Below are 25,538 nucleotides of genomic sequence, written 5' to 3'. Positions count from 1 at the left end.
CGAGTAGATTGACTGCCGCAAATACAACCGAGATGGTCTCAGCACATTTAGTGCCTTGCTCGGACACCGCCGGAACCAGCTACTGTTGAGATTTCTTTGTTGGAATATGTTATTAGCATTTCTGCACGTACCGAAGGGTGATATCAAGTTACTGCGATCGTCTACGGCATCAACAACCATGCTAAGATAAAAACATATTCCTGCTGCATTTTTTTAAGTGACAAAAAAGTAAATTTTTAAAAAGGACAGGGGGAGGGGGGGGGGTTCATTACACTAGTAAATATGGTATATCTACACTCTCTACTCTCCTCTCCTACCTATATACCCATTTTAGCACATCCCTTCAAGTCCTCATGCCGCTTTCACAGCAAGCAAGTGGTTCAACGTCAAGGAAAGTCGAGCCCTAGGCTCTGCAGTGCCTGAGTAAGAGCGAAAGATGTGCACGCACGCATGCACACACATGCACACCCACACACACCTACCTACCTTCTGACAGTGCCTCCTCATTGATGAAGCGCACCAAAGATTCCACCTGCTCGCCATTGCATCTTTGTCGGGGTTCTCCACCCTAAGCAGAAATGAGAAAAAATTGCTGAACTTAAAAAAAAAAAAAAAAGGTCACCTTGATGCTGCACCTTACTTCAGCCAGCTTAAAGGTCGCGGAACACTGATCTAGTAACAATTTACAAACGAGTTCTTGCCAAAGTCTATAAAATTGAGGCGCAACTCTTTCGTGACCGCAACCATAGGCCATCATTGCTCATGGGTGAATGATTTCCAAACCTCCCGTGAAAGCTAAAAATGGCGCCTTGTGGACAACTACGCCATCTGCCAAATTTATCGACAACTCCTTTTTAGATTTTATTATCTTTTGTTGACATTTCGCATGCGGAAACGGCATCAAAAGTGAAATTTGAACCCCTGACAGCAGCGAGTTGTGCGAAAATGGCGTCCACTTCACGACGCGCACCAGCAAGAGCGGACAGCTGTCAGGGACTTCGGCAGCTGATGCGGCTGATTTTTGTTACCCTAGCAGCAGTGATGACTCTAGCAACACGTGGATTTGTCAGATTTTAGTTGTGATGAAGACGCTCCCATTCGATCTCAGACTTCGACAGGTGCTGACAAATAAGGTTCGCTTTTGACTTCGCACTGTATTTATACATGAAACCTGCTTCCTATTTGACTGCAGTTTTACTTTCACGCACAGGGTCTGGACAATGTGAGGAGGGGATATCTTGCCAAATGCACTGCGCCGTATCGCGATATCACCTTCAAGATGGCCTGGCGCTCGTCAAGATAGCCTGGCACTCGCGCGCAGCGTCTCAAGAGCACCAGATTTTTTTTCTTGCTTTTTAGCATTGATGTGATAATTATTTTGTGTCAGAACGCAAGCAGGTATGCTTGGATGCATATTTAAGAGAGAATGACTTACTCTCGAGTTGCTCTGCAGAATGGCACAGCTGTCAGGGCCGCTAGTTTGTTGGGCCCACAGAAATCCAGAAATGGCGTGTACATCGTTCATTTATATATTTATTGATAGCTTAAGAACGTAGAAACCACTTGTAAATTTTACAATTCCTAAAATAATTTTTAGGCACGGTACAACCACCTATATGTACCGCGTGTATACCTTTTTGTGCATTTTATAAATGTTTATTTGGCCAATAAAGTGTAAATAATTATACTGTCACAGAACTGCTGTTATGTGTTTGAAAGAGCAACCTATGAACTACAATTTCATGCATAGAAATGCTAAATGCATCAAGTAGCTCAAGAGGAAAAAAAATGTTTTGTGGAAGCACTCAAAATCGGCCATTTTTCGCGGTCACGGAAGAATTAAAAGCAGGCGGAATTTCGGTCATCAAGCATTTTACGGAAATATCAGCACAGACCAAAATGCAGAAGGAATATCGGGGTTCGTACAGGCTTCAAAAGCAAAAATTCAAGTGTTTTCAAGGACTTTCAAGGACCAGAAAACACATTTTCAAGGTTCCCATCTAATGTTTCATCTGGGATTATTAATAACCTTTCCAACACAATGCAAAAGTTTTTTATTGCACAATACCTAAGCACATTAGTGCACATTTAGATAGGTGCTAACGGGTTCGTAAATGCTCCCCCAGCTTTTTTTTTATTTCACGGCTGGTATTTACAGGTTTTTCTTTTTTCTTTGTGTTTTCCTGAGGCTGCCTGATTTCAAAACTTCATTAATTGTTGCCTGCATCTCCTGTTTTGTCAGCAAGAGCATCAGCTGGAGCAAGTGTTGCTTCAAGGCAGGATGAACTATGTGCACGTCCACCATTTGCACGTAAAAGCAAACGTCAATGGAGCGTATGAGGCACAGACCACATGGAAGATGCCAGACACAGAACAGAAGCTCGCTTTCAATGGATTGTACCGAGACATGGATTGGATTGACAAGCGCCTGCTCCCAATGTTTCCTTGTAATAATGAAAATCCACCAAACTTGTAATTTCACGCAATCCACTGAAACTTGATTGTTACACTGTTTCTTTACATTTGTTAACACCTAAAATCCATGACAAACACTTTAAATTCTTGTGAAAAGACAGGGCCATGAATTCTCCAGAAAAATCAAGGGTACCGTATAAACCGGAATATAGGTCGACCCGGTATATAGGTCGACCCCCTACCTTGAGGTGGGAAAAGTTGACAAAAAAAATAATTCAGCACAGAAGCGCACTCACAATGTCTATATCTATTTTCGACGCCCGTCCGTCCCTGCCACTGACTATGCCTGCCGAAGTCACTCGTCCGAGCTCTCAGAGTCGTCCGAGGATGACTGCTTCGCACTGTCATCTTCCATGCCATCAGGCACGTTGCTGATGGAGCACTTCCTGAACGCTCGTGTAACCATGTCGTCGGGCAGCGACTGCCCAGAGAAGGACACCCAGCTTGACACGGTCGCAACCGGCCCGTATAGGTCTTTTTGTTGTCGCCGGCTATCCACTCTTTGTACAGTTCGCGGAGCCGGTCCGCGCATGGCCTCCGGAGCGATCGTGAGCGAAGTTCCCGGACGAAGTCCGCCACTTTGTTCTCCAACTTGGGGTGCACCGCTTGACGTCCACAGAACGATCGGTTTCGGGGGTTGCACGCGCACAGCTTAGCTTTCTGGCTCCGCCAGTACCGCACACTTTTCTCTGAAACGCCTACGCCGCCATATTCCCATTCTGCTCGGTGACTCAATCGCCGTCAGCTTAAACGCTGCGGTGAACTGGCGTCGACTGCCGCCACTCATCTCGGAACAGAGGCGTACAGAAATGTACACACGCACGCGTAATAGACGAGTTGTGGGGACCAGGGTTCTGACGGCGGCCTAGCTCGATCCTCGAGATCCGGCCGCACGGCTAGCTCCACTGAACACCGCCACGGATCACCAACTTGGCATATCGGCAGCGAACAGCAAGGAACACAGGACACAGAATTCGCCCACTCCGACGTTTATTGCAATGCAATAAAGGAGACGTCGGGCGCGTCGTTCTACACCGCCGACCACCTTAGCCAGGGCGGGAGAGCGCGCGACCGCGGAGAGAGAGGTACCACCCCTCTCGCCTCCGCGGCGGGCCGAGAGGGATAGGAAAGATGGCGGAGCTCCGCAATTCCCACAGAGTAAAAGACGAAAAACTAGAGAAAAGCGAAATCAAATAAAGGCCTGATAGAGCGAGAGAGCAGTCCGACACGAATGGCAATTGGCGACGGACTATGCTTGCACATTGTTGCCAGACAACGATTTACATTCTGCCAATGACCGCTATACAAGACGAGGGGTGACTTTTGTGCGGATTTTTTTGGAAAAAAACTCGACCTATATTCCGGTTTATACGATATTCCAGGACCATTTAAAAATTCCAGGACTTTCCAGGCCTTGAAATTGACACTTCTAAATTCAAGGGTTTTCAAGGTTTTCAGGGACCTGTGCGAACCCTGAATATGCGTGATGTACAGTTCGCGTGTACATAAGTCATGCAATGGTCATAGTTTTTGAAGGAGCAGTGATACTATAGTGAAACCGCCGGGGCTACAAGAACATGCTTTGGCATACCGTATTTTCGTGCGTATAACCGGCCCTTGCATATAACCCGCACCCCAACTTTCAGCCTGCCAGAAAAGAAAAAAGAAATCCTCGCATACTGCCCACACCTGTTATACAGGTATATAAGGCTGCACCAAAGCTACTGCTCAAGCAACACATCAGACACTATGGAGGCAGAAAAAGCGTATAGTCAGCAAGTAGCACACACTGGCTGCCAGGCGGAAGTCACAATTCATAAATAAAATTGAGTTAAGAGTGCGCTCGTCCCTGTATTTTCTTCCTTGTCCTTGTATAAACGTTTTGCGCAATCGCTGCCTTGGAAGGCTTAGCCAGTGTTACTGCATAGGAGCTTCACAGCACAACTCGCCTTGCCGTGAAGCTACTCTGAAGGAAAAAACACCGCGTATTATCCGCACCCCTACTTTGCCACTGAAATTTTTGCATTTTTGGTGCGGGTTTTACCTGTGAAAATACGGTACACTTGTCAGAACAAGGTGACAAAATACCTGAATAGCTGGGAAGAACCCCGCCTCCTCTTGACTTGATGGGCCTAACAGGTGAGAAAAAAAGAAAAAAAAGACAACAACAAGCAAGTGAGCCCTGCTAGGTGACAGGCTGCACATGTCAGTGTGCACTGAGCAGGAGGAGGACGTATTTTTCCTGCACAGTAATACCAAAAAAAAAAAAGAAGAAAACTACTAACATCAAATGAGGATAGAGCAAGGAATCTGTTACCAAGTCGAACCTCACTACAACAAACTCTGCTGCAACCAAATATTTCCAATCCCTTGTCAGGTTGCCATACAATTCAATGCAACAAATTCCTCAGCACCACAAATTTATTGCCTAAACGATATTTTCAGTGAGTACAGTTGGGTTTGAACATTTATTTTACTAAAAAATAAGCACAACGCCAGCCATCGAACCTTTTATACATTCAGGGCACGTAGTTTCACGGAAGCCTTGCGTCATGCACCCACACCACCACCCATACAAAAACAAACTCATAGATGGACGCCATTGTTTGTTGGTGACAACGATGTGGGTGGCCATCTTTACACGAGGCGCAAGCCCGGTTCCCCAAGCCACAGCTACAGCCAATCCGTATCCAGTCGAAATCGCAGAATGTGCTCTCCTGGCATTGCATCGTCATGCATGCATTGTCAGCAGCTGTCACTGTAGCTTTCCTTCTACCTTTCTTCAAAGTAAAAATGAAAAAATAATGTTTTTGTGTCTTTGTGCCTCGTCAAGAACCCGCATCATCCCATCTCTACTGTGAGCATGTGCTCGCGATAAATGCAAGTGCAAGCTGCTTGCCTTCCAAGGTCAGATGCAGTGGTGCCGTCGGATGATCAGATAATGGGCCTCACTTCTACCGAAAGCAAAGGGGCCTTCCAACGGCCTAACAGTATCTGCAAGTAATCGGCTCGGTAAATATCCCTTGTTGTAAAGCAATATGTTCTCTGACCGCATCCCCCCCAACCCCCGTAACGCCTGCTTTACGTGCGGGTAAAAAACGTAATTGGTGCGTTTGTTATCTGAATAAACACAAACGTAATTGCGCGTCACTCCTTTATCTAAAAATTGCATTATGCGGTCAATGGTGCCGATAATATAAGGGGCTATTTTTCTTGCCCTTCCGTGATAAGTATGCTGGGGCAGATTTCGGCTCAACGAACTTTGGCTTTAACGAAATTTTTCCCCCGTCCCGTCAATTTCGTTGTAGCGCGATTCGACTGGAACTCTCATGCAAGCGACAAACTATAAACACAATTCCCTCAGACATAACTGTACTGAAGGCACACAAAAAAGCAGAAGCAGACGAGTTCCCACTTGAATTTATGGGATACGTGTGAACATCAAGAAGTTGGGAGAAATGCAGGCACAAATAAGGCAGGTTCACAATCAAATTCTTCACAGGTCTTGTATCTAGGCTTACCCCACCCATAAACAGGTTAATAAGTTGGGAAAACATGCAAACAAACATTTGCAAGCGACAAACTCTCACAACTTGTAAGAGCATAGAAAAATACAAGCAAAAAATATCAAAGCTAGCCCCACCCAGCATGAAATCTGCTGAAACAACGGAGCTGGGGGTTGTCTTTACGAAGATTCCGCTAAGCCTTGGCTTCTTTCTGGTACATAATGTTAGATTAGAGTCATCTTAGTGGCCAACAGTCATATAATTTTTTTCGGGGTGCTTTTTTTCTGTAATCACACTCCCTATGCAGATAGATGGGCATGCTTCACTGCACAACAATGTGGGAAGGCCAGCTTACAAAGACCAAGCACCAATCTCCTTGAAGTAAGCTTCACCTCTAAACACAACTGCATTGCTGGGAAGAAGGGGGGGGGGGGGGAGCATTATAAGCTGTTTTATATCAAAATATGAACGCCCTAGCTAGGACTTCTTTTTTTCTCATATGAATTTTTTTATACTGACAACCCGTTATTGCTATCTGGCGGAGGACATGGCGGGCCCCTAAGCAGTTCCGCTCTTAAAACCAGTGCTAAAGTGTTGCCATTGTTACCCTTATTTCACATCCAAAAATAAGTGATTAGGTGCAGAAGTTACTGAACCACAAAAGGTTGTGCCAGCCCCTAAAGTAAAACATTGAAAAGACACTTCAAAAATTAAACCTGCAAGCCAAAAAATAATGTCCACAAATACAAAGCAGTTCAAAATGAAACAGCGCTGATGGTAAGGTGTGCCACTGGATAACCAAGGGCTACTTTGCAAAGGGCTACCAAAGAACTTGGGTCACATCTATATCATTCGCTCGCAGCATTGGGAGTACCAGACTACACGCCACATTTTCATTTACAGAATTGCCAAATTTAGTAGCTGTTCTTCGATTTCTGGAAGTAGCAACACAGAACATACAGACGAGCCCTTTATCCCGGAATTAAAAAAACAAAGAAAAAGAAAGAAAAAAAGAAGAGCAGTTACAAAGCAAATTTAACTGGGCCAAAATTTAACACAAATTTACATCCTTCATTACCGACTTGTCGTATTTAAATTTTGACCTTGCTAACCCACTATTCAGTTTGTAGCCCCACTAGTAATCCTCATTTAAACAGAAAAAGGAAAAAAAATCTTCACTGGCCCTACTGGCCCTTCCAAGTCCCTACCTGGCCAGTCCAAGTCCACGCCCGGGAGCAGCATGTCTTCGAAGTTGGCGTCGATGGTTGCAACGGACACGTTGCTGCAGGTTTCCCAGTCAGATTCTGGATCTCCTGCGACAGCATATACATACCGGTAGGGCAAAAGGTACAAGTCAAACCTGCGTGTTTTTTCCAGGAATTGCCTCATTTCACTGCACTATGATAGGAATACTCATACTTCCTTCCTTTTATTGATGAGTGCAAATTGCGACTTTTTAGAACCTATTGTTAGCAAAGTTGATTCATACTTCAAGCAAACCACACTGCAAGCAGACGTGATTTCACATGTTTCTCCCAGGAATTGCCTTATTTCACTGCCGTACGTTAGGAATACTCATACTTCCTGTCTTATTATGGATGCGTGAAAATTGCGAGTTCTATAGAACCTACTGCTGGCAAAGTTGATTCATACTTCAAACATACCACACTGCAAGCAGACGTAATTTGATAACTTAACAAGCCTTTAAAAAAAAAAGGGGCTCCCGGTACGACAAGGCACAGCCATCATATACGAGAATACGTGTGCAGCAACTGGTGATGTGCCCCGTACAGAAAGCTCCTTTCTTCAAGCCTTCAAAATCTCACCAGGAATGTCACGCACACGCAGCCTCATTCCCCCGTTTCTCTAGAAAGACCAGGGGCTGTAGAGGGGCTGTGGAGGCCACCACACATTAGGTCAACATAAGCGTTTGCAACATGGTGCTCAATGAAGATGGTCCCCGAATAGATAGAGACGTCGACTACAACCGCCAAGCACAAGGAACACTTTACAGGACCCTACAGCATAGAGTTTCATACAATAACTAGAGAGGAATCTGGCACTGCGATTGCCCGCCGCGACGAGCGTGATGGATTCTGGATTCGGATTGCCACTCGATGGCTTGCGGAAGTTATCATGGATTGAATCGTGCAGCCAGTTTCGTTTTCGTTTTGGACCTGCATGAACGCATTTGCATATGCGAATGACAGACGCGCACTGACGTCGCCCTGAATAGAAATGTTTTATAACCAGAGTTGCGAATCGGGTGGGTTATCAATTCATTGCCAGGACAGCGAGCAAAAAAACACAAATGGCGGCCCTGTATGCGGCGAATCGGGAGTTGCGGGGCTACTTAATGGGGGACGCGGCTTTCAACTTCGGAAAAATGACCAAAACATCGTTTTTTTGAAACCCACATATTCGGCTTCTATGTTTCCTATTCTGTGCGTCTGCAAAGTTTTTACGCTGAAAAGCGTCGCAAAGTGGCATAAAAAAATACTTTTGTCAGGCGCGGTGACAAACTAACAGCGCAAAAGGGCGAAAAAACGGCAATTTTCGGAGCGCCCTATCTCCGCAACGGTGCCACCGGGCGCGGCCATTTTGATGTGGTTAGATCGGCCGAGCGATCGTCTTTCCGGTTCTGCTCGTCTCTTTTATCCTCGTTCATTTACAAACGCGCAAACGGCAGAAAAGAAATGACGCACAAACGAAGCTAGAAATAGATGCTGAAGCGCTATTGGTCCTCCGGTCGGGCCGCAGAACAACGACCCTCCTGATTGGATGTCGCAGGCGCAACGCAAGATGGGGGCCGCCTGAGCTGCGTAGCGAGCGGATTGAGTTCATTTTCGCCGCTTCACTCGGCCGAGTTTCTGTTCAATCTGTGGTATTCAACACGGACGTTATCGCGACGGGAATGCCAGAGATAACGAGCCAGATTACGGGAAGTTGTGTGGCTCGAAAGGCGGAGGTCATCGAACGTTTCGTGGTGCGCGTGACTCTACCGTCGCCAGACCCCGGAGGGTGACGCGGTGTGCGCGCTTGCGATAGCGGTTCGTGAAGTGAACTTTTAGTCGGATTTGCGGTGTTTACACGCTTAGTTATTGCTGTGTTTTGACTGTGGGCTCGCTAGCCTTGAGAAAGAAACGGTCGATGCGTCAAACGCTGCGGCGCGCACGGCATAGCCGACGCGCATTGGAGCATCACATGACGGCAACCGGTTTTGATTGAACGCCAGTAGTTGTAATTAATGCCTGAGACGTTAGATTTAATCTTAAAAGCGACCTGACCAGCCATATCAGGTATAATCAAAGTTCGATATGTCGCGGTAAGCGTGCGCTGCGATGCGTGCGAGCCATATCGCCTTTCTTGTGCAACGTTTCCCATGCACTTGTAATTTTCATGCAAACAGGTTTGAGTTCGTAAAATAGGAATAAAAATATGCTCTCTGCGTTAAAAATGTACATTACTGTGGCAGCATTTAACAGTGATTTTTTAAGGGAAATTATTGATACCATTGCTCAGGGTAGAGTGTACTAGTACACTCTACTCAGGGCATACTGGCTGTGCTGCGAGAAATATTGGATGCCTTGAATGTCAAAAGTAGTAAAAAAATATGCTCTTGCATTGAAGTTGGGAGTTATGCAGAATACTCTACCAAGCTTCAAAGTAGCTCATTTTCATCCTTGTGGTATGCAAACTTTTGGCAATGAACACCTGCACGTATGAGTACTAAGTTGCTGTGCCAGGCAAGATAAAACAAAAAAATAAGGCACAAATGTTCAAATTTAAGTAAAAAAATGCTTAACTTGTTGCCATGGTGACAACACTGCAAAAGGAGGTTGTCCAGTGCGATACAGCCAACCAACTAACCTACTTTGCATTGAAAGCCCATTGAAACCCATCACCCCTCCGTTTGGTTTGCAAAGGGGGGTATGTATTTTTCACGGAGGAGCTGAAAATGATATTTTCTGGAAAGAGAAAGGCTGTAAAAGCCACTCCAATTTCAAGGCAAGGCCTTCCAGAAGCCCCATGTTCAAAAGGACATGAAAGGCTACAACTGTGACGACTTTTGATATGCGAAATTTATGTTGCAACTTTGGAAGCCGTTTTCTCAAAACAGTTTTTTTTGCCACCTCTGTCGCTTGTACCAGGGATTTCTACATGACCGCTGGGTCTATTTTGATTCCGTTTCTTGCATTACATTCCTTGATGAACTGTTCAGGTCGTGACACTTTTGGTTTTCCAGATTTGTTTTTTGTGATTTTTTTATTCAAATAATCGTTCACAGTTGACATACCTGTTGCACATAAACCTCTAAAAAAATGAAAACTAAAAAACATTGTGGTGTAAAAAAAAATTCTAAAACTGTCACGACCTCGTCCATTCATTTGGGAATGCAAAGCACTTCGAACAAGTTTTCTATCGTGTTTTATAAGCCGCTCAAGCTCGGTACAAGCGGAACAGAAAGAAAATTTCATACATAAAAACGTTTTCAAAATATTACTTTGAAATTTTTATGGTGATATCACAGAAGCATTTCCAGTAGCTGTGCCAATTTTCATCAAAATCCACAAAGAAATAAAAAAGTTGATTTTGAAAGCCACGTCCCCCCTTAATCAGCAGAGCAATGTATCTTTAAAGGAGCCATGAAGAGAAAACAAAAGTTTGTTTTATTCGAAAGATTAGGTGTTTCATAGTACCCCAAGCGCTTTCCCGGAAGCAAATGATGCTTTATTCACTGAGAAATAAGGCAATTTAAGCCAAAATTTTAAATCTCCCGCTAAAATTGAACATTCCGTGACGTGTACAATGGCGTCATAGAGCCGGTCCATGAAACAGATACTTAGTATGTCGACTCCATATAGCACCCACACGCGGGAGTCGATCGAGACGGCGGCCATTTTAAAAATACTAGTAAAACCTAGTGCACCCGCAGCCCTAGTCATGGAATCGCCTGATCCGGAGAACAAAACTCTCGCCGAGGAGCTCGGGCTTGCATTTAACAACCTCACACCACAAAAACGCTCAATGCTTCTAAGTGCACGAGCGGCAAGAGTTGTGGGATACGCGGTGGACGGGAAAGCGACCATTCCGCGATAGCCACAACAGACGAACGCCCAGCCGTCGGCACCGGTGCCTCGTCAGCCCCGTCGCGACGGACGAATATAGACTGGTACGTATGTGCCGTATTTTGATTACGGTTAATAATAGTTCAACTTCAGTAGCAGTATCACTTATGCCAGTTGGCCGGTGTCGTGTATGGAAAGCCGTTCGCGCGAGCTCTCTGCTTCGACCAGAAAGATACGAACGTCAATGCGCGGTGTTTACGGCATTTTTTTCCCCAAGGTCAGAGCGATTTGACGAAGTCGGCGACGAGCGCCAGCATGTCCCAGGAGTGAGCTAACGTAAGGGTCCCTGCCGTAACTGAACAAACTGAAGTTTTCAGTGGTTGTAAACTGGAAACGAGCTCGTAACGACAGCAGCAAGCCAACACCATTCGAAACTTACGCGACGACTGGCACTATCTCGTCGCTTCTTGCTGTTCCTTACTCCCCTCGTTTCTATTTTTACCTTTGCTGGTTGGCGATATGACGGCCAACCTCCTGTGAAGGGATTACGATACGAAGCAAGGTCGCGGCTGTGCGTGCTGGAACGGTTCGTTGGCCCCGAAGAGCCTCGAACCCAAAAATTCGTCTGCGCGACGGCGAGATGTCGAGCTCGGCCGCGGCGCTAGTTTCGTACGCATTGGTGCACACGCTTGCGAGTTCGTTCGGACCTTCAACCGTTTACTCCACCGTTCTTTGTCATAAAAAGAATGTGCAGTACGTTTCACGGGCATTTAGCTCGCTATGCAAGCTGTAAGCCCTGCTTAACATGCGTTTGCTTTTGCCGGCCTCCGCCAATCGCAGAGCTTAGCCCATGTGACGGCATAGGTTCTGTTGCGGAAAATGAGCTGGTGGGTCGCATGGTCATTTCCTTTTTTCCTAATTATGTAGCTTATTTGAGCGAAGTTTGCGTTATAAGTGGTGTCGCTATGGTTCTAACGAGGCAATCTTTCGAATGAACCAAACTTGTGTTTTCTCTTCATGGCTCCTTTAAAGCTGACAACGGATGCAAGCCACTTGTAGCAGCCGCACTTTTCATGCAAACACCGGCTCCTAGGGCATACTATACGGCGTACCGTATTTACACGATTGTAAGTCGACTCGAATGTAGGTCGACCCTTTAAAAAGTGCATCTCTCTCTCTCTCAAAAAAAAAAAAGGAGAGAAAGAAAGCGAGCGCAAGAAGCAGCTCGTTTGAACACTGAACGAGCACTGATATTTCTTTGGGCACAGACATCAGCCCCGGAAAATCTTTTGAAAAGACTTTCCGCAGGTGAAGGCCCAGGGCACTCATGACAGACGGGACGATTCAGCACAACACAAGCATGCGGCAACGCGGCCGCCTTGAAAATCGTATCGCAAGGAGAAGTTCTTCCGTCAACTACCAATACCCCCGATACGGCGGCTCTTCCATCAATGATCGAAGCTCTCCAAGAGCCGTACGCTCATGGTGCGCGCAGCAAATGTTTATCAAGACAAACAACATGGCGGCTGAGACTAGTGGTCGCTAGCGATTTCCTTTGATTCGCGAGTACGTTACTCGCATTTAAGAAGCGTTTCGCTCGTCTCTAAAAAACGAAATGAGTATTACCGAATCCCTTGAATGAATGCACGGCGCTGACATAGGCACAATTATATCACGTTCAGTACTCTTCCGAACACGCTGGTGGAAGGTTAGCCGCTCTAGGTACAGTGGACAAAGCGCACAGATCGGGAACGCCAACTTTCAAAGTCGGCATCAGCTCTATTGACAATAGAACGTATGGAATGGTAAACGCTAAGCTTCGACCGTAACCATAGAAACAAGGGTGTTACGCTTTCCCCAGCTCGTAGCACCCGATTTCTGATTCCTCTTGCCGTTACAAGCGGCACAAAGTGCGATTTCGATTCTAAGTCGACCCCCCAACATTGGATTGTCAAACTTGAAAAAAAAGGGGGTCGACTACCATGATCGTGTAAACACGATACAACAGTTCCGAAGGCTGATAGGAACGGAGCTTGACGAATGTCACTAATTCAGGCTAGAATAACTTCTACAAAAGTAATCAGTTTCTTTTTTTAGGAGCACAATACTTTTCTTAATATTAAAAACTACAAGCGCGCAAACCTTTACGAATAGTTTTTAAAGTCACGTCCTGCTGTATTTGGTGGCAAATGGCCAACCTACTCCGCAAACCTCCTGAACTCCGCGTATGCTTTTTATTTAAACGCAACATTATTTAATAAAAAAAACAGCTTTTGATCACTAGCTTTCTTGTTCACCGTGTAATTTATAAACCATGAACCAAGCAATGAGTTTTTTTTTTGTCGGAGAAAAAAAAATAACAAAAAAATAAGCGCAGCCATAGGTCTGTTTCGATTCTACGCAATCAGGTTCCATAACTACCCATCATGGAGGAAGAAAAAGTTAGGAGACGGCGCTACCGGAGAAACGTGAAGCCTATACATAAAAAGTAAAATCGAAGTCGGCCCAGGCGTCACTGCACCACGTGACCCCATCGCGCCGCCGCGAGCTCTTCAATTTCGTCTGCTCGAAACTACTCTGCTGTCCGTTGTCGCGAAGCCTGATATATGTTGGTTTTTTTCCCACGGCTTTTGTCTCACACATACGCGGCACTCCTGCCCGCACGCGGGCATGAGATCACCGAGCAGACAAATGCAGGAAGGACGGGGAAAAGCTACCGCCAACCAAACTTGAGAGATGCGCCGGAGTCGGAGACCGCCGCCGGCCCACCCGACCATGGAGGTCACGTGCTGGGCCGACTTCGGCGGCTTGAGAAAGAGAAACGGCGAAGGGAGCGGCTTCAACGGAGCTGGGCTTGCGAAGGCTAGCTGCGTGACGTCATGCCGTCTCCTAACTTTTTCTTCCTCCATGCTACCCATCATGCCCATCGAAGCGGAAGCGCCATCACGGAGTTTGCGGTGACACTAGCGCAAGTTTCCCCTCCAGTTATTATTGTATGAAACTCTATGCCCTACGGCATATCCTACCTACACACTTCCCCACAGGCCAGTTCTGCCCATTAGTATTCATGCTCGCTTCACCGCCTTTCACAGTAATTTTCACCACTTTTCTCTGCAACCCTCTTTTCATGCGCAGCACAGCACCCTTTACAAAGAGGAGGAACAAAATAAGCACAGTTTAAAACACCGAATGCAAATGTTGGCACTACATGCATAGACTTCGCCGAATCATTAGGCCTTGTGAAATGGCGTTAGTTTAGGAAACACCCCCCCCCCCCCCCCTGTGGACTGCAAATGCAAGAATAAAAACAAGCGACCCACCTGCATCGTCATCAGAATGATACGGCAAAGCCGGCGGCGATTCACCCTGGAATTTGGAGAGTGTCAAAGACGACGACTCGTCCCAAGGACAAGGCGTCTTCATGCCTCTCGTAGCCCTTCCTCTCGCTGATGTCTCCTGTAAGTTTGATGATAATCAATGTCACCCAGTTACAAGAAATGGATCTTTCTTGTCTCGCTACTACTACCTTAGCGCTGCACGCCGCCTCCAAGGGATACTTGCGCGGACGGCCGCGCTTTCGTGGTGGCTGTGGTTGTGTAGAGGCGTCCTAAGGGCGGGGGAAAACAAAAGGGTTATCCTATTAGCACAGAAACCTCACAGAAACCCAATTCAGACTTCAGTATGCGCCAGCTTTACAAAGTACTAAGCCTGATGAAGCGCACTCAATGTTTCATTTGTTACTCGCAGAGCACACCCGTTCATCAAAACAGTGGTATCTCCAACACACGGAAGTGGACTTTGTGAAGCTAACCACAACATTTATTCCTGCTCAGGATTCAATCAATTCATGCGGCTTCTGCAGTTTTTCCTGCTGGCTGCCTTAAATTTGAACACTAAAGAAGCTCTAGCCACTCATTAAGAGAGTTTATTACCGAGTCTACTCGCTTAATCCTCACACTTTTTGTCCGGGAAAATTGGTGTGAAGTTAGAGGGTGTGATAATTATGCAGGGAAAGTACTATTTTTTGAGGTGAAAAAGAGCTTAAATACGATTCGAATAGGTACTGTGCATAACTAAGACATTTCCAAGTAGGACTTACTTTCGCTATAAGAGCACAGGGTCAACACAGGCCCGAAACACAAAATTTATTCATTGCGGCCAGGAGCCGCCCAACGTCACCATTTCACATTTTGCAGAGGGGGACCCAAGTGGGAACGGTCCTAGTTAGAGTCAGTGCTGCTACCATCGCTGGTCGTTGCCTTGTCGTCACTTCTGGATTCCATGACGGCTTCAGAGGCCTCGTATCCATTCCGCACCAAGTGGTCTTCAGTCGTATCCAGGTCATTCAATATGCCCGTCTTCTTGAAGCTTTTGACGACGACGTCAACGGCAATCCTTCCCCACGCTTCCGATATCCAGCTGCACAGCAGCTCCAACAACAGTCTTATCTAGCTGGCCGGCATCTTCGGCCATCCACTCTCCGTACAGCCTTCGAACAGCGTGTTCAAAGACACGTCCAAAGGCTGCAGCATGGACGCTAGGTCACCTGGAATGACAGCCAGCTCAGTGCGCAGCTCCTACAACTTTACACGCCTTGTTCGTCGGCTTCAGTTCCTCGTGCGGCCGTCTCGAGTAGCGCACGCTGAACCCATTGATGTCGAAGTACCCTGCTTGTGGCACGGTTGCGTATTCAAAAGCTTTCAGCTTGAAAGTGGATGTATAACTGGTGTACCGCCTCATAGCGAAGCGGCACCGAAACCCACACAGAACAAAGCGATGAAGAACTTCTCGAAATGGCGGAAAGCGAGCTCTCAACTACTGAACAGACTGACTGCTACTGTCCCTGGAATATAATGGTATACCAGGGACTGCACTGACTGTTGCTCCTCCAACAAAGGGACGATGATGATGATATTTGAGCTGTACCCTTTGTGTCCGTTGGGTGCGCCTCGGCACACACTAGCCATGAAGAAAAGCGACGAAAGTGCATAATAAACCTATCCCACGAACACATAAGCACAGATGGGAAACAAAAATACGGACAAGAAGGAACACCTGAAAACACAATCATGGACGGGAAACAAAAACGGCATAAAGGAAAAGAACATTCAGGGCATGTGCAGATAACGTCCCTAGGCTTGCCGTCACACCCCATCGTTCCAGGCAGTGCTTTGTTCGCGTTACGGCATGCACATTCCACCACACCGTCGGCGTCCCGGAAGCAAAGCGCTTCTGGAAAAAAGTGCTGCAGACCAGGACAGTTCAAAACGAAGTGCTTGGTGGTCTCGTCACAGTCCCCACAAGCACGACACGCCACACTTCCCACTCTTTTGTCGAACAATGTCCGGTGCACAAGTGTGCGAAGGGCACCCGCGTGCAGTGATGCCAATTTAGCGGATTTTCCGCTAAATCTGGCGGATTTCATTTTATTCTGACGGGGAAAAAATTAGTCTAGCGGCTAGTGGATTTTTTGACGGGCCATTTTTATACATAGCGGATTTCTGGCGGATACCTCACGCAGTGCACCGATTCAAAATCGCCCTGCAAGAAACCACTTACATGTCCTCTAAAAATGCCGAAATTGCTTAACTTCAGGGGTTAGGGGGGCTCCTGTTCACTTGCTCCGCCTATCTCAGACAAACAAATCCGTGAGGTTTCAAAACGGCTCCGAGACAATCGAAAAAATTCAAAACCAGTGGAGCAAAATCACCGTCCTGGACTGGAATCAAATATCGTCCACGCAGTCGTTCTGGTGTGAAGTTCGCTCCTATAAGGACGCCTGCGGCGAAAACCCGTTCGCCGAGCTGGCCGGATTTGCCATGTCGATGCTCGGGCTGCCGTATTCAAATGCCGAAGTAGAGATAAGGTTTAGTCAGCTAAACATAGTAAAATCCAGGATGAGGAAGAAGCCCGGCACAACAAACGCCATCCTCGTCGTAAGAGCGGGACTGAAGTGACACCAGAAAAGTTCTTTTGATTACGAACTTCCCGCAGCAGTTGTTAGTGCAATCGGGACATCTGCAACGTATGTGCAGCCAAGTCACCTTTCTGGCCCCTCAATGAGTACCAGCGGTCCTGTGGAGATGGTGTCAGACGACGACAGCGGCGACGAAGACCTCGATGTGTTTTTCGTTGACCTGCGATTTCTTTTTTTTTCACCAGTGTGAACATTTATAACTTTTCGCCTCTTCTGTGATGAGGTTGACCGATGACGACCACCGCAGCACTGAAACCTGAAGTGTTCTGTTAGACTCCTTGGAAGACTCTTTTATATATTATTTCAGCTCTCGTAGTTTTGGGGAACTTTTAAGAATGATAAAGGTATTTAGCATACGAAATTGCACTGTTATTTTAAATAAAATAGGCCCTAGCGGGAAATTTAGCGGATGTGTTTTAGAATCTAGCGGAATCTGGTGGATTTCTCATTGCTTTTTAGCGGATGTCTGACGCCCAGCGATGGCAACACTGCCCGCGTGAGCCTCGAAGAGCAGCACGTTCCCCAAACTCTTGTTGTACAGCTGGGGACCACTGATTGAAGCCTTGTGCTGTGCGTAAATCGCCAGGGTAGGCTTTTCCCACACAGCACGCTGCCACATCACCTCCTCCTCCTCGCGCACTCGCTTACGCGTGCATGTGTCCAGGTTGCGGCAGTGTCTGCAGAAGCAGGCTCGCAGAAAAAGCCGTACTTCTTTTCCAGGAAGTACACACAGCGCGTCCAGCTGGTGCGGATGTGACGCGGGCTACGTAAACGCTGCCTAGTAGCGCGCATGCAAAACCGGCCCGATGACAGTGTGAGTAGCGTCTGAGAGACGATGCTAGGCTACCATGCACCTGGCACACCTGGATACACTGCGCTCTCCGCCGAACGGAGTGGCGGCAAGCGTGTGCATCATGAGGGTTTCGCAAGCAGACAGCTTTCGCTGTAGTAATTTTTGGGGGTGCGAGGATTATGCGAGAAAACAACAAAAAATCCAAGTCTTGGCAGCTCACATTAGGGGTGAGATACACGAGTGCGAGCATTATCCAAGTAAATACAACAGTTGCAGTGAAACCTCAATACACCTCGCGATCTAAATTCCAAGTAACCCCATACCCCCAAAATGACCGAAACACTTTCCAATTCAAGTAAAGACGCAACAAAGACGCAAGAAAACAGGTTATTAGCTCACAGCCTAAACAGCACTACAGAAGTCAAACAACATAACTGGGCATGGCAGAAACAATACACATGCACATCCACACAACACGGCAATGTTACTTTGGCCAGACAGAAGCACAACGTACCTTACAAGCCCCCCGACGCTTCTGGGGCGTCGTTTTTCGTGCTGAAAACAGGCAAACAAAAGTGAGCGAAAAACACAAAAAAAGAGGCAGAGGATGACCATGCTTGTCCGTGCAGAATGCAGCAGAATAGGCGGAAACACAAGAACAGGACTGACACATCAGCAAAACTATGACAACAAACATGCAAACATAGTTGATTTTTTTTTTCTCGTAACTTACACGCATGCAGCCAGAACTGCTGCACAAGTCAGTGCGACCACATCAAGACACACCTGTACACTTACAAACACACAGAACACATGCAGGCCACTAACATATAAGATTAGGTGAGAATTTCTCTGGTCAAAAAAAAAAAATTTATAGCGCAATTTTTTAATGCTTGGTGTCAAGCTAGCTGGTGTAACATTCTCTTGAAGGGAAGTTGTGCTAGAAATGCACACAAAATGAACACAACAGAAAACGCACACTTTCACGTGAACACACGCCAGCATAAGTGTCTTAGCGCCGCCTTCCTGTGAAAGTGTACACTTTTTTCTGTGTCAGTCTTTGTGAACACACCCAGCACAACTTCCCTTCAAAAGCAATTTTTTAGCTTTCAGAAAATGCGTAACTTTTGGGTTTTTATTAGTCACTAAAAAATTTCTCAAACCAAATGCAAAATGTAATTTAAAAATGCGCTCGCAATTTGTAAGACCATTTAGCAGCATCTGGTGTGGAAAGACAAACAAGACAACCAAATAAAGACCGTGTGTCTGTCGAAAAGTAGGGTGCGATGTGATTGAATTCGCGTATGTTTTGCTTACAGTGCGGACTTTCTCGGCTTCTGCGACATGTTATAAGCGGTCTCCACCGTATATCGATTACTTTTTTTACTTGAAGTAGAACTACAACCTATGACGACTTGTAGTTTTCATAAAACTGCATATGATTCTTTGATGGAACCCCGGCCTTTTAGTTTTAGTAGCACAAAGCAACAATGCATCCTTTTAGGTCTTTGACCAGTAGATTCATAGAAAATTGTACACCATTATAACAAATATAAATGTTAAATTTTTTTTTTATTTTTGTCTTTCAGGTGAGAGAGATTAGAATGTTCTTTGGAACGTTTCGGAATTTATTTGTCAACATTTTAGGAGAAATCTGGCAACTCTAATTTCAGTTCACTTCACTCTAACTATTAAACTTCCGACTGAAAATTTATTACGAGTAATAAAAACAGCCCGAAAACCAAATCAAATGAAGAAATTGAGATTGCAAAGCAGTGGCACAAAGAACAACTGTAAGCATATTGCCACGGACAAATACAAGTTACCCGATGTTTGGAATACGGAGAATATTTTTTTTTACAGCAGTAATGCCTGCCGACAATTAAAAAGGGCACTTGTGGCACATGCTAGTCACACACCATGATCGAACTGTCAGGTTTGAAGAATGCACGTGTCTTGCGGTATTAGCCAACCTTTATTCCTTTACAGTAGAATCTCGATGATACGAATCTTGCGGGACCGCGAAAAATATTCGTATCATCCGAAATTCGTATGAACCAACACAGAGCGAAAAATTGAGCGCTGAAAAAAGTTTGCGTTTATTTCTTTTCTTACTTTCGCGTGAACAAATTCATGATTTTTTCTGCTTTTTTTAAACCCCCACGTCACAAAGCAGTCCTTTCTGGAGCGCGTAACGCTTCGCCTAGCTTCGCGCTTGTCTCCTCACTCTCGGTGTCCAAGCTCGCTACACGCCGCAACAGTCAAGCGTGAACCGCATGGTGCGTTTTTGCACGCGATTCGCACGCCTCGGCTTTGCGCGCGCTGTATTTTCAAGGCCGCATTGACGATTTCGCGCCCGCGGTATCTCCTACCTCGGTCAGAAAAAGACGTTGACGACTTGCGAAACGATTGACAGCCCGCTGGCTCCGCCCGCCTCTATGCCGCCCGCAATGTTTAGGCTTAGCACTCCAGCAGATATTTTATGGGCGCTGTCACTAGCGGCGCGGATGGTGTTTTATAGTACCGTTTTCGCCAACGTTATCAGCTCCTTTACTGCACAAGAAACTTCATGTCTGCCTTGAGCGGCATTTTAAAGGAGCCATGAAGAGAAAACAAAAGTTTGTTTTATTCGAAAGATTAGGTGTTTCATAGTACCCCAAGCACTTTCCCGGAAGCAAATGATGCTTTATTCACTGATAAATAAGGCAATTTAAGCCAAAATTTTAAATCTCCCGCTAAAATTGAACATTCCGTGACGTGTACAATGGCGTCATAGAGCCGGTCCATGAAACAGATACTTAGTATGTCGACTCCATATAGCACCCACACGCGGGAGTCGATCGAGACGGCGGCCATTTTAAAAATACTAGTAAAACCTAGTGCACCCGCAGCCCTAGTCATGGAATCGCCTGATCCGGAGAACAAAACTCTCGCCGAGGAGCTCGGGCTTGCATTTAACAACCTCACACCACAATAACGCTCAATGCTTCTAAGTGCACGAGCGGCAAGAGTTGTGGGATACGCGGTGGACGGGAAAGCGACCATTCCGCGATAGCCACAACAGACGAACGCCCAGCCGTCGGCACCGCTGCCTCGTCAGCCCCGTCGCGACGGACGAATATAGACTGGTACGTATGTGCCGTATTTTGATTACGGTTAATAACAGTTCAATTTCAGTAGCAGTATCACTTATGCCAGTTGGCCGGTGTCGTGTATGGAAAGCCGTTCGCGCGAGCTCTCTGCTTCGACCAGAAAGATACGAGCGTCAATGCGCGGTGTTTACGGCATTTTTTTCCCCAAGGTCAGAGCGATTTGACGAAGTCGGCAACGAGCGCCAGCATGTTCCAGGAGTGAGCTAACGTAAGGGTCCCTGCCGTAACTGAACAAACTGAAGTTTTCAGTGGTTGTAAACTGGAAACGAGCTCGTAACGACAGCAGCAAACCAACACCATTCGAAACTTACGCGACGACTGGCACTATCTCGTCGCTTCTTGCTGTTCCTTACTCCCCTCGTTTCTATTTTTACCTTTGCTGGTTGGCGATATGACGGCCAACCTCCTGTGAAGGGATTACGATACGAAGCAAGGTCACGGCTGTGCGTGCTGGAACGGTTCGTTGGCCCCGAAGAGCCTCGAACCCGAAAATTCGTCTGCGCGACGGCGAGATGTCGAGCACGGCCGGCGCGCTAGTTTCGTACGCATTGGCGCACACGCTTGCGAGTTCGTTCGGACCTTCAACCGTTTACTCCACCGTTCTTTGTCATAAAAAGAATGTGCAGTATGTTTCACGGGCATTTAGCTCGCTATGCAAGCTGTAAGCCCTGCCTAACATGCGTTTGCTTTTGCCGGCCTCCGCCAATCGCAGAGCTTAGCCCATGTGACGGCATAGGTTCTGTTGCGGGAAATGAGCTGGTGGGTCGCATGACCATTCCCGTTTTTCCTAATTATGTAGCTTATTTGAGCGAAGTTTGCGTTATAAGTGGTGTCGTTATGGTTCTAACGAGGCAATCTTTCGAATGAACCAAACTTGTGTTTTCTCTTCATGGCTCCTTTAAAGAGCGGCTAGAAGCAGTCGCTCAAGCGGCCGTGCCACTTCGCGGCCGAAGCCGCCGCCATGTTGCCGCCGCCGCCGGCCGCGGCGCGCGCAGCGTGCGAGAGGTTTCGCGGCGCGCATGGGGCGTGCGGGGCGCGTTTTCGCGAGCAGAAAACAACAGCCCAGCCATTTCTGGAGAAAGAAGAGTGACAAATGGGGAGAGAGAGCCGTCACTTGCTTGTTCGGCAGTCGGGCGCCTCGCCGGCTCGTTCGTATCATCCGCCGGGCCGCGCAGGTCCGTTCGTAACAGCCGAAATTATTCCCATTGCAAACAATGCAATTTTGCCGGGACTTTTCAGAAATTCGTATCACCCAGAATCGTATCATCGAGATTCTACTGTATTACCAAGATTGATCAATATGAATGGTAAATGCATGCACTATGAATCAAATCAAATAACAAACAACATCCACAAAGGATTTGGAATTTCGATAATTTTCATGCCTCTATAATGCACACAGGCACGAGCACATTATCAGAATGATAGCAGGAACCCACTCTCCAAGTGTTTAGGAGCTGAAGATCTAAAAAGAGGAGATACAAGCTTGTTATCTGTAAAACCCGTACCAGTCATCCTAACTGCCAGGGGTTACACACTAATGTCCAATACGCAAAGAACTTTTATCTCAAAGCAAAGTCCTAAACAAGAATAAAAAAAGTGCTCACACAGATTCAGAACATCATAATTCCTTACGCCGAAAAATCAATCAGAACTTCCAGCCTCCAGAATACACACACAAAAAAAAAGAAATATTACCCTGCAACTACCTACGATGTGCCTCATTTTTCAAAAAATCCAGTGTCAGCAGAGTGGCAATTTATGCAGTATTTAAAGTGGCTTTAAAGGGAACATTCTAATTGTAGACAAAAAAAAAAGCATTTTTTTTTACAAGACCCCTGGTTGAATGAACGACGTCAGTTTTATACACGCATCGAATTACCCCACCCCACTACCTACATGCATCACCGCTAGCTTACCTGGCCTCTCGTCGTCCGAAGACTCAAAGTCTCGGTCAAAGTGCCACACAGAAGAACAAAATGACACACTGCTGGTGGTCTCCCATCCAGAATCGTCGGCGTCACCTGCAAAAGCTTTGGCAAAGAGCAACCATGAGCTGCCTCAACCTCATTTCTTTTAACTGAAAAGTGTTTTATTCCGGGATACACAAAGATTTCAATGACGACATATCCGTCACGGAAATGACGCCAGTATAACGAAGCAAGCGGCCTGCAACGGGAGCACCCCTGCACTCAGGGTCTTCTTGTGGGGAAGCAATCTTTAGTAATAAAGAGTACGTTATACTTGGGGTTGTTCGTTTTCGGGTTGTATATTTTAACGCAAGAGTTTTATGCCGAGATACACCAAAATTTCACTGATGTAATATCCGTGACGGAAATGACGCCAGTACACCTTTGCCGCAGCGACCGGCCAGCAGGACGTCGCTTGCCAAGCACACCCACAAGACAGCCGCCAACCCACATATCACGCTAAACTGCCGATTTTGCTGCGTGTATCACTTTCGTGTTTTACTGATTCCTATGACAGAGGAATGGACCACAGTTTTTTTTACCCAGATTCCCTAAATGGCTGCAACTTACGCGTAACTGGTACCTTACCTACCCTTTCCCTTCCCTAATACGTCACCTCTTACTGCAAATAATTGGCTGCCAATGGATAAGCACTTATTAGGAATGGGTAAAAAGAACACTTGTGCCAGTGCGCAAATTTCTCGGTATTGCTGCATTTTCAAAAGCGAAAGTCAAAATTAACAGGATTTCGGTTTTAACAAATGAAACAAACTCGGGACATGAACACCTGTACAACTATGGAATTGCCATATTCAATTATAACGCAGTCACGATTATAAGCCATGGACGGAGTTGGTGGATGCAATGAACAGAAAAAAAAAGGGGGGTAAACTAAGCATTCCAATAGAAAAGGGTGGATATATATTACTCGAGAATTGTATCTTGTAGTCCTCTGAATCATCCAGAGAGGTTGAATACTGCCTTTCTTGAATAATGCCGTCACCACCGCTTCAGAGATACCTCTCTAAGCATTAGTCACACACTGAGCTAAACATTGGGCGTCCGCTTAAGAGCTGTCCAAGTGGAATTCAGCAATGCAGAAGTGCTCTCTGTGAAATCATCAGACTTGGTTCTCACATGCTTGTACAGACAAACACTGCAGTGTACGCAGACCATATTTGCAATCAGTTTTGGAAAAGGTCGTGCCATGAGTGCATCATTTGCTCCAAGATGGCGGCTATCTTCTAACTCCGTCAGCATAATTGTTAATGAAATCCAATTCGAAATTTGTAATGGTGACAGCAAAACAGCCTACCATATATAGCCCCACACACAGAAGACGTCCAGATGTAGTTCAAGCTGCTTGTACGAAATTCTTAGTAAGTTTCACGCAGGGTAGAACTCCCGATGAAATAAACCCTTTGGTTCAGAGATGTTTGCTTTTTGCGGTCGCAAAAAACGGGTCGCAATCTTCTACTACAACACTTCTTGTACAACGGGTAAATGCATTATGCTGGCGCTGACAGTCATGGAACGGAGCGATAGTACATAAAAGTCCAGTAAAAAAAAACTGTGTTGAAATTAGCGAGGCAAACAATTGAAAAAATGGAGACGGGTGGGGAGGGAGTGAAGGTACGATGGTCCAGCCTGCACAACGAACACCACCATCCATTCACGCTTAAAAAAAAAAAAAATCGATGCTGCTATAGTGCTGCTGTACAAAATATATAAACACTCAGCACTAAATATTTACTAGAGTAAATCATACTAAAACAATGATCTTCAAATACACGGCAAGCTAAGACTTTTGGCAAAAAGAGCCTGCCTAAAGTTTGAATGGACACGGTAGTTTAGGAAGAATTTGTGTGAAACACTTTTAAACACAGAAGTGCTGCCGAGAGTTATTCAAGACTTGTCACCACTACTCAAACTGGATAGTAACTTAAAAAAAGAGGTGACCAGTGCGCGCTTGCAACTGTAACAACGCAATCAAACCTAGTCGCTACACTTGGCACACACACGTCAGACGAAAAAAAAAAAGGTAAGGATGTGATACCCAGAATTTTATCGGGATTGCAATAAAAGATGCTGCCAAGGCCACAGTGCTATGAGACACCAAGGCACAAATGCCACGACCTGCAACACCCCACCTCCATTGAAACAAATAAACTGCAATTATAGAACATATTTGTGAGAGTTCAAGTCAATGTTTAGGTGACTAAAAGAGACCGGTGCTATTTCCACAAGTAAACCCACGTTTTGCCCTACTTTATTATCTGCTGTTTTTGAGTAAAAAAGCCAATCGTAGCTTCCCCACAAGGTTGCTGTGGTCTTGACAACCACAAACTACATACCGTCACCTCCTAGTGCCGGATTCCAGGGGACTACCGCACGGTCCTGTTCGGGAGTGCGGTAGTAACAATTCCACGAACCGCTCTTTCCGCGGACGGCCTGGCCTCCTCTTGCCAGCCGACGATGCAGGTGTGTTCGTTGGCCAACCACCCCGCCTCCCCTTGCTTTCTTGAGCCTGAGGCGCATTTTTTGGTGGGCCGACCACGCCTTTTCGGAGCCGCCAACGATGCGTTCTTGCGTGGAC

The 25,538-nt window shown here is 46.2% G+C and overlaps 1 protein-coding gene across 1 annotated transcript in view; it reads right to left on the bottom strand.

Annotated features, from left to right (window-relative positions):
* LOC144163317 (uncharacterized) overlaps positions 1 to 25,538 on the bottom strand; it is a gene marked incomplete in the record, with an annotated part of 101,978 nt that overhangs the window by 70,801 nt on the left and 5,639 nt on the right. The window contains 8 exon segments of the mRNA XM_077694246.1: positions 487 to 568; positions 4,564 to 4,607; positions 7,190 to 7,294; positions 14,371 to 14,506; positions 14,577 to 14,657; positions 18,335 to 18,375; positions 22,892 to 22,996; positions 25,297 to 25,538. Of these exon segments, the coding sequence (XP_077550372.1) occupies positions 487 to 568; positions 4,564 to 4,607; positions 7,190 to 7,294; positions 14,371 to 14,506; positions 14,577 to 14,657; positions 18,335 to 18,375; positions 22,892 to 22,996; positions 25,297 to 25,480 (778 nt within the window).

Source organism: Haemaphysalis longicornis, unplaced genomic scaffold, assembly GCF_048455015.1.
Source record: "Haemaphysalis longicornis isolate Haplotype H1 unplaced genomic scaffold, Haemaphysalis longicornis Haplotype H1 scaffold_12, whole genome shotgun sequence".
Taxonomy (NCBI): domain Eukaryota; kingdom Metazoa; phylum Arthropoda; class Arachnida; order Ixodida; family Ixodidae; genus Haemaphysalis; species Haemaphysalis longicornis.
This window is presented reverse-complemented; position numbering and strand designations above follow the sequence as displayed.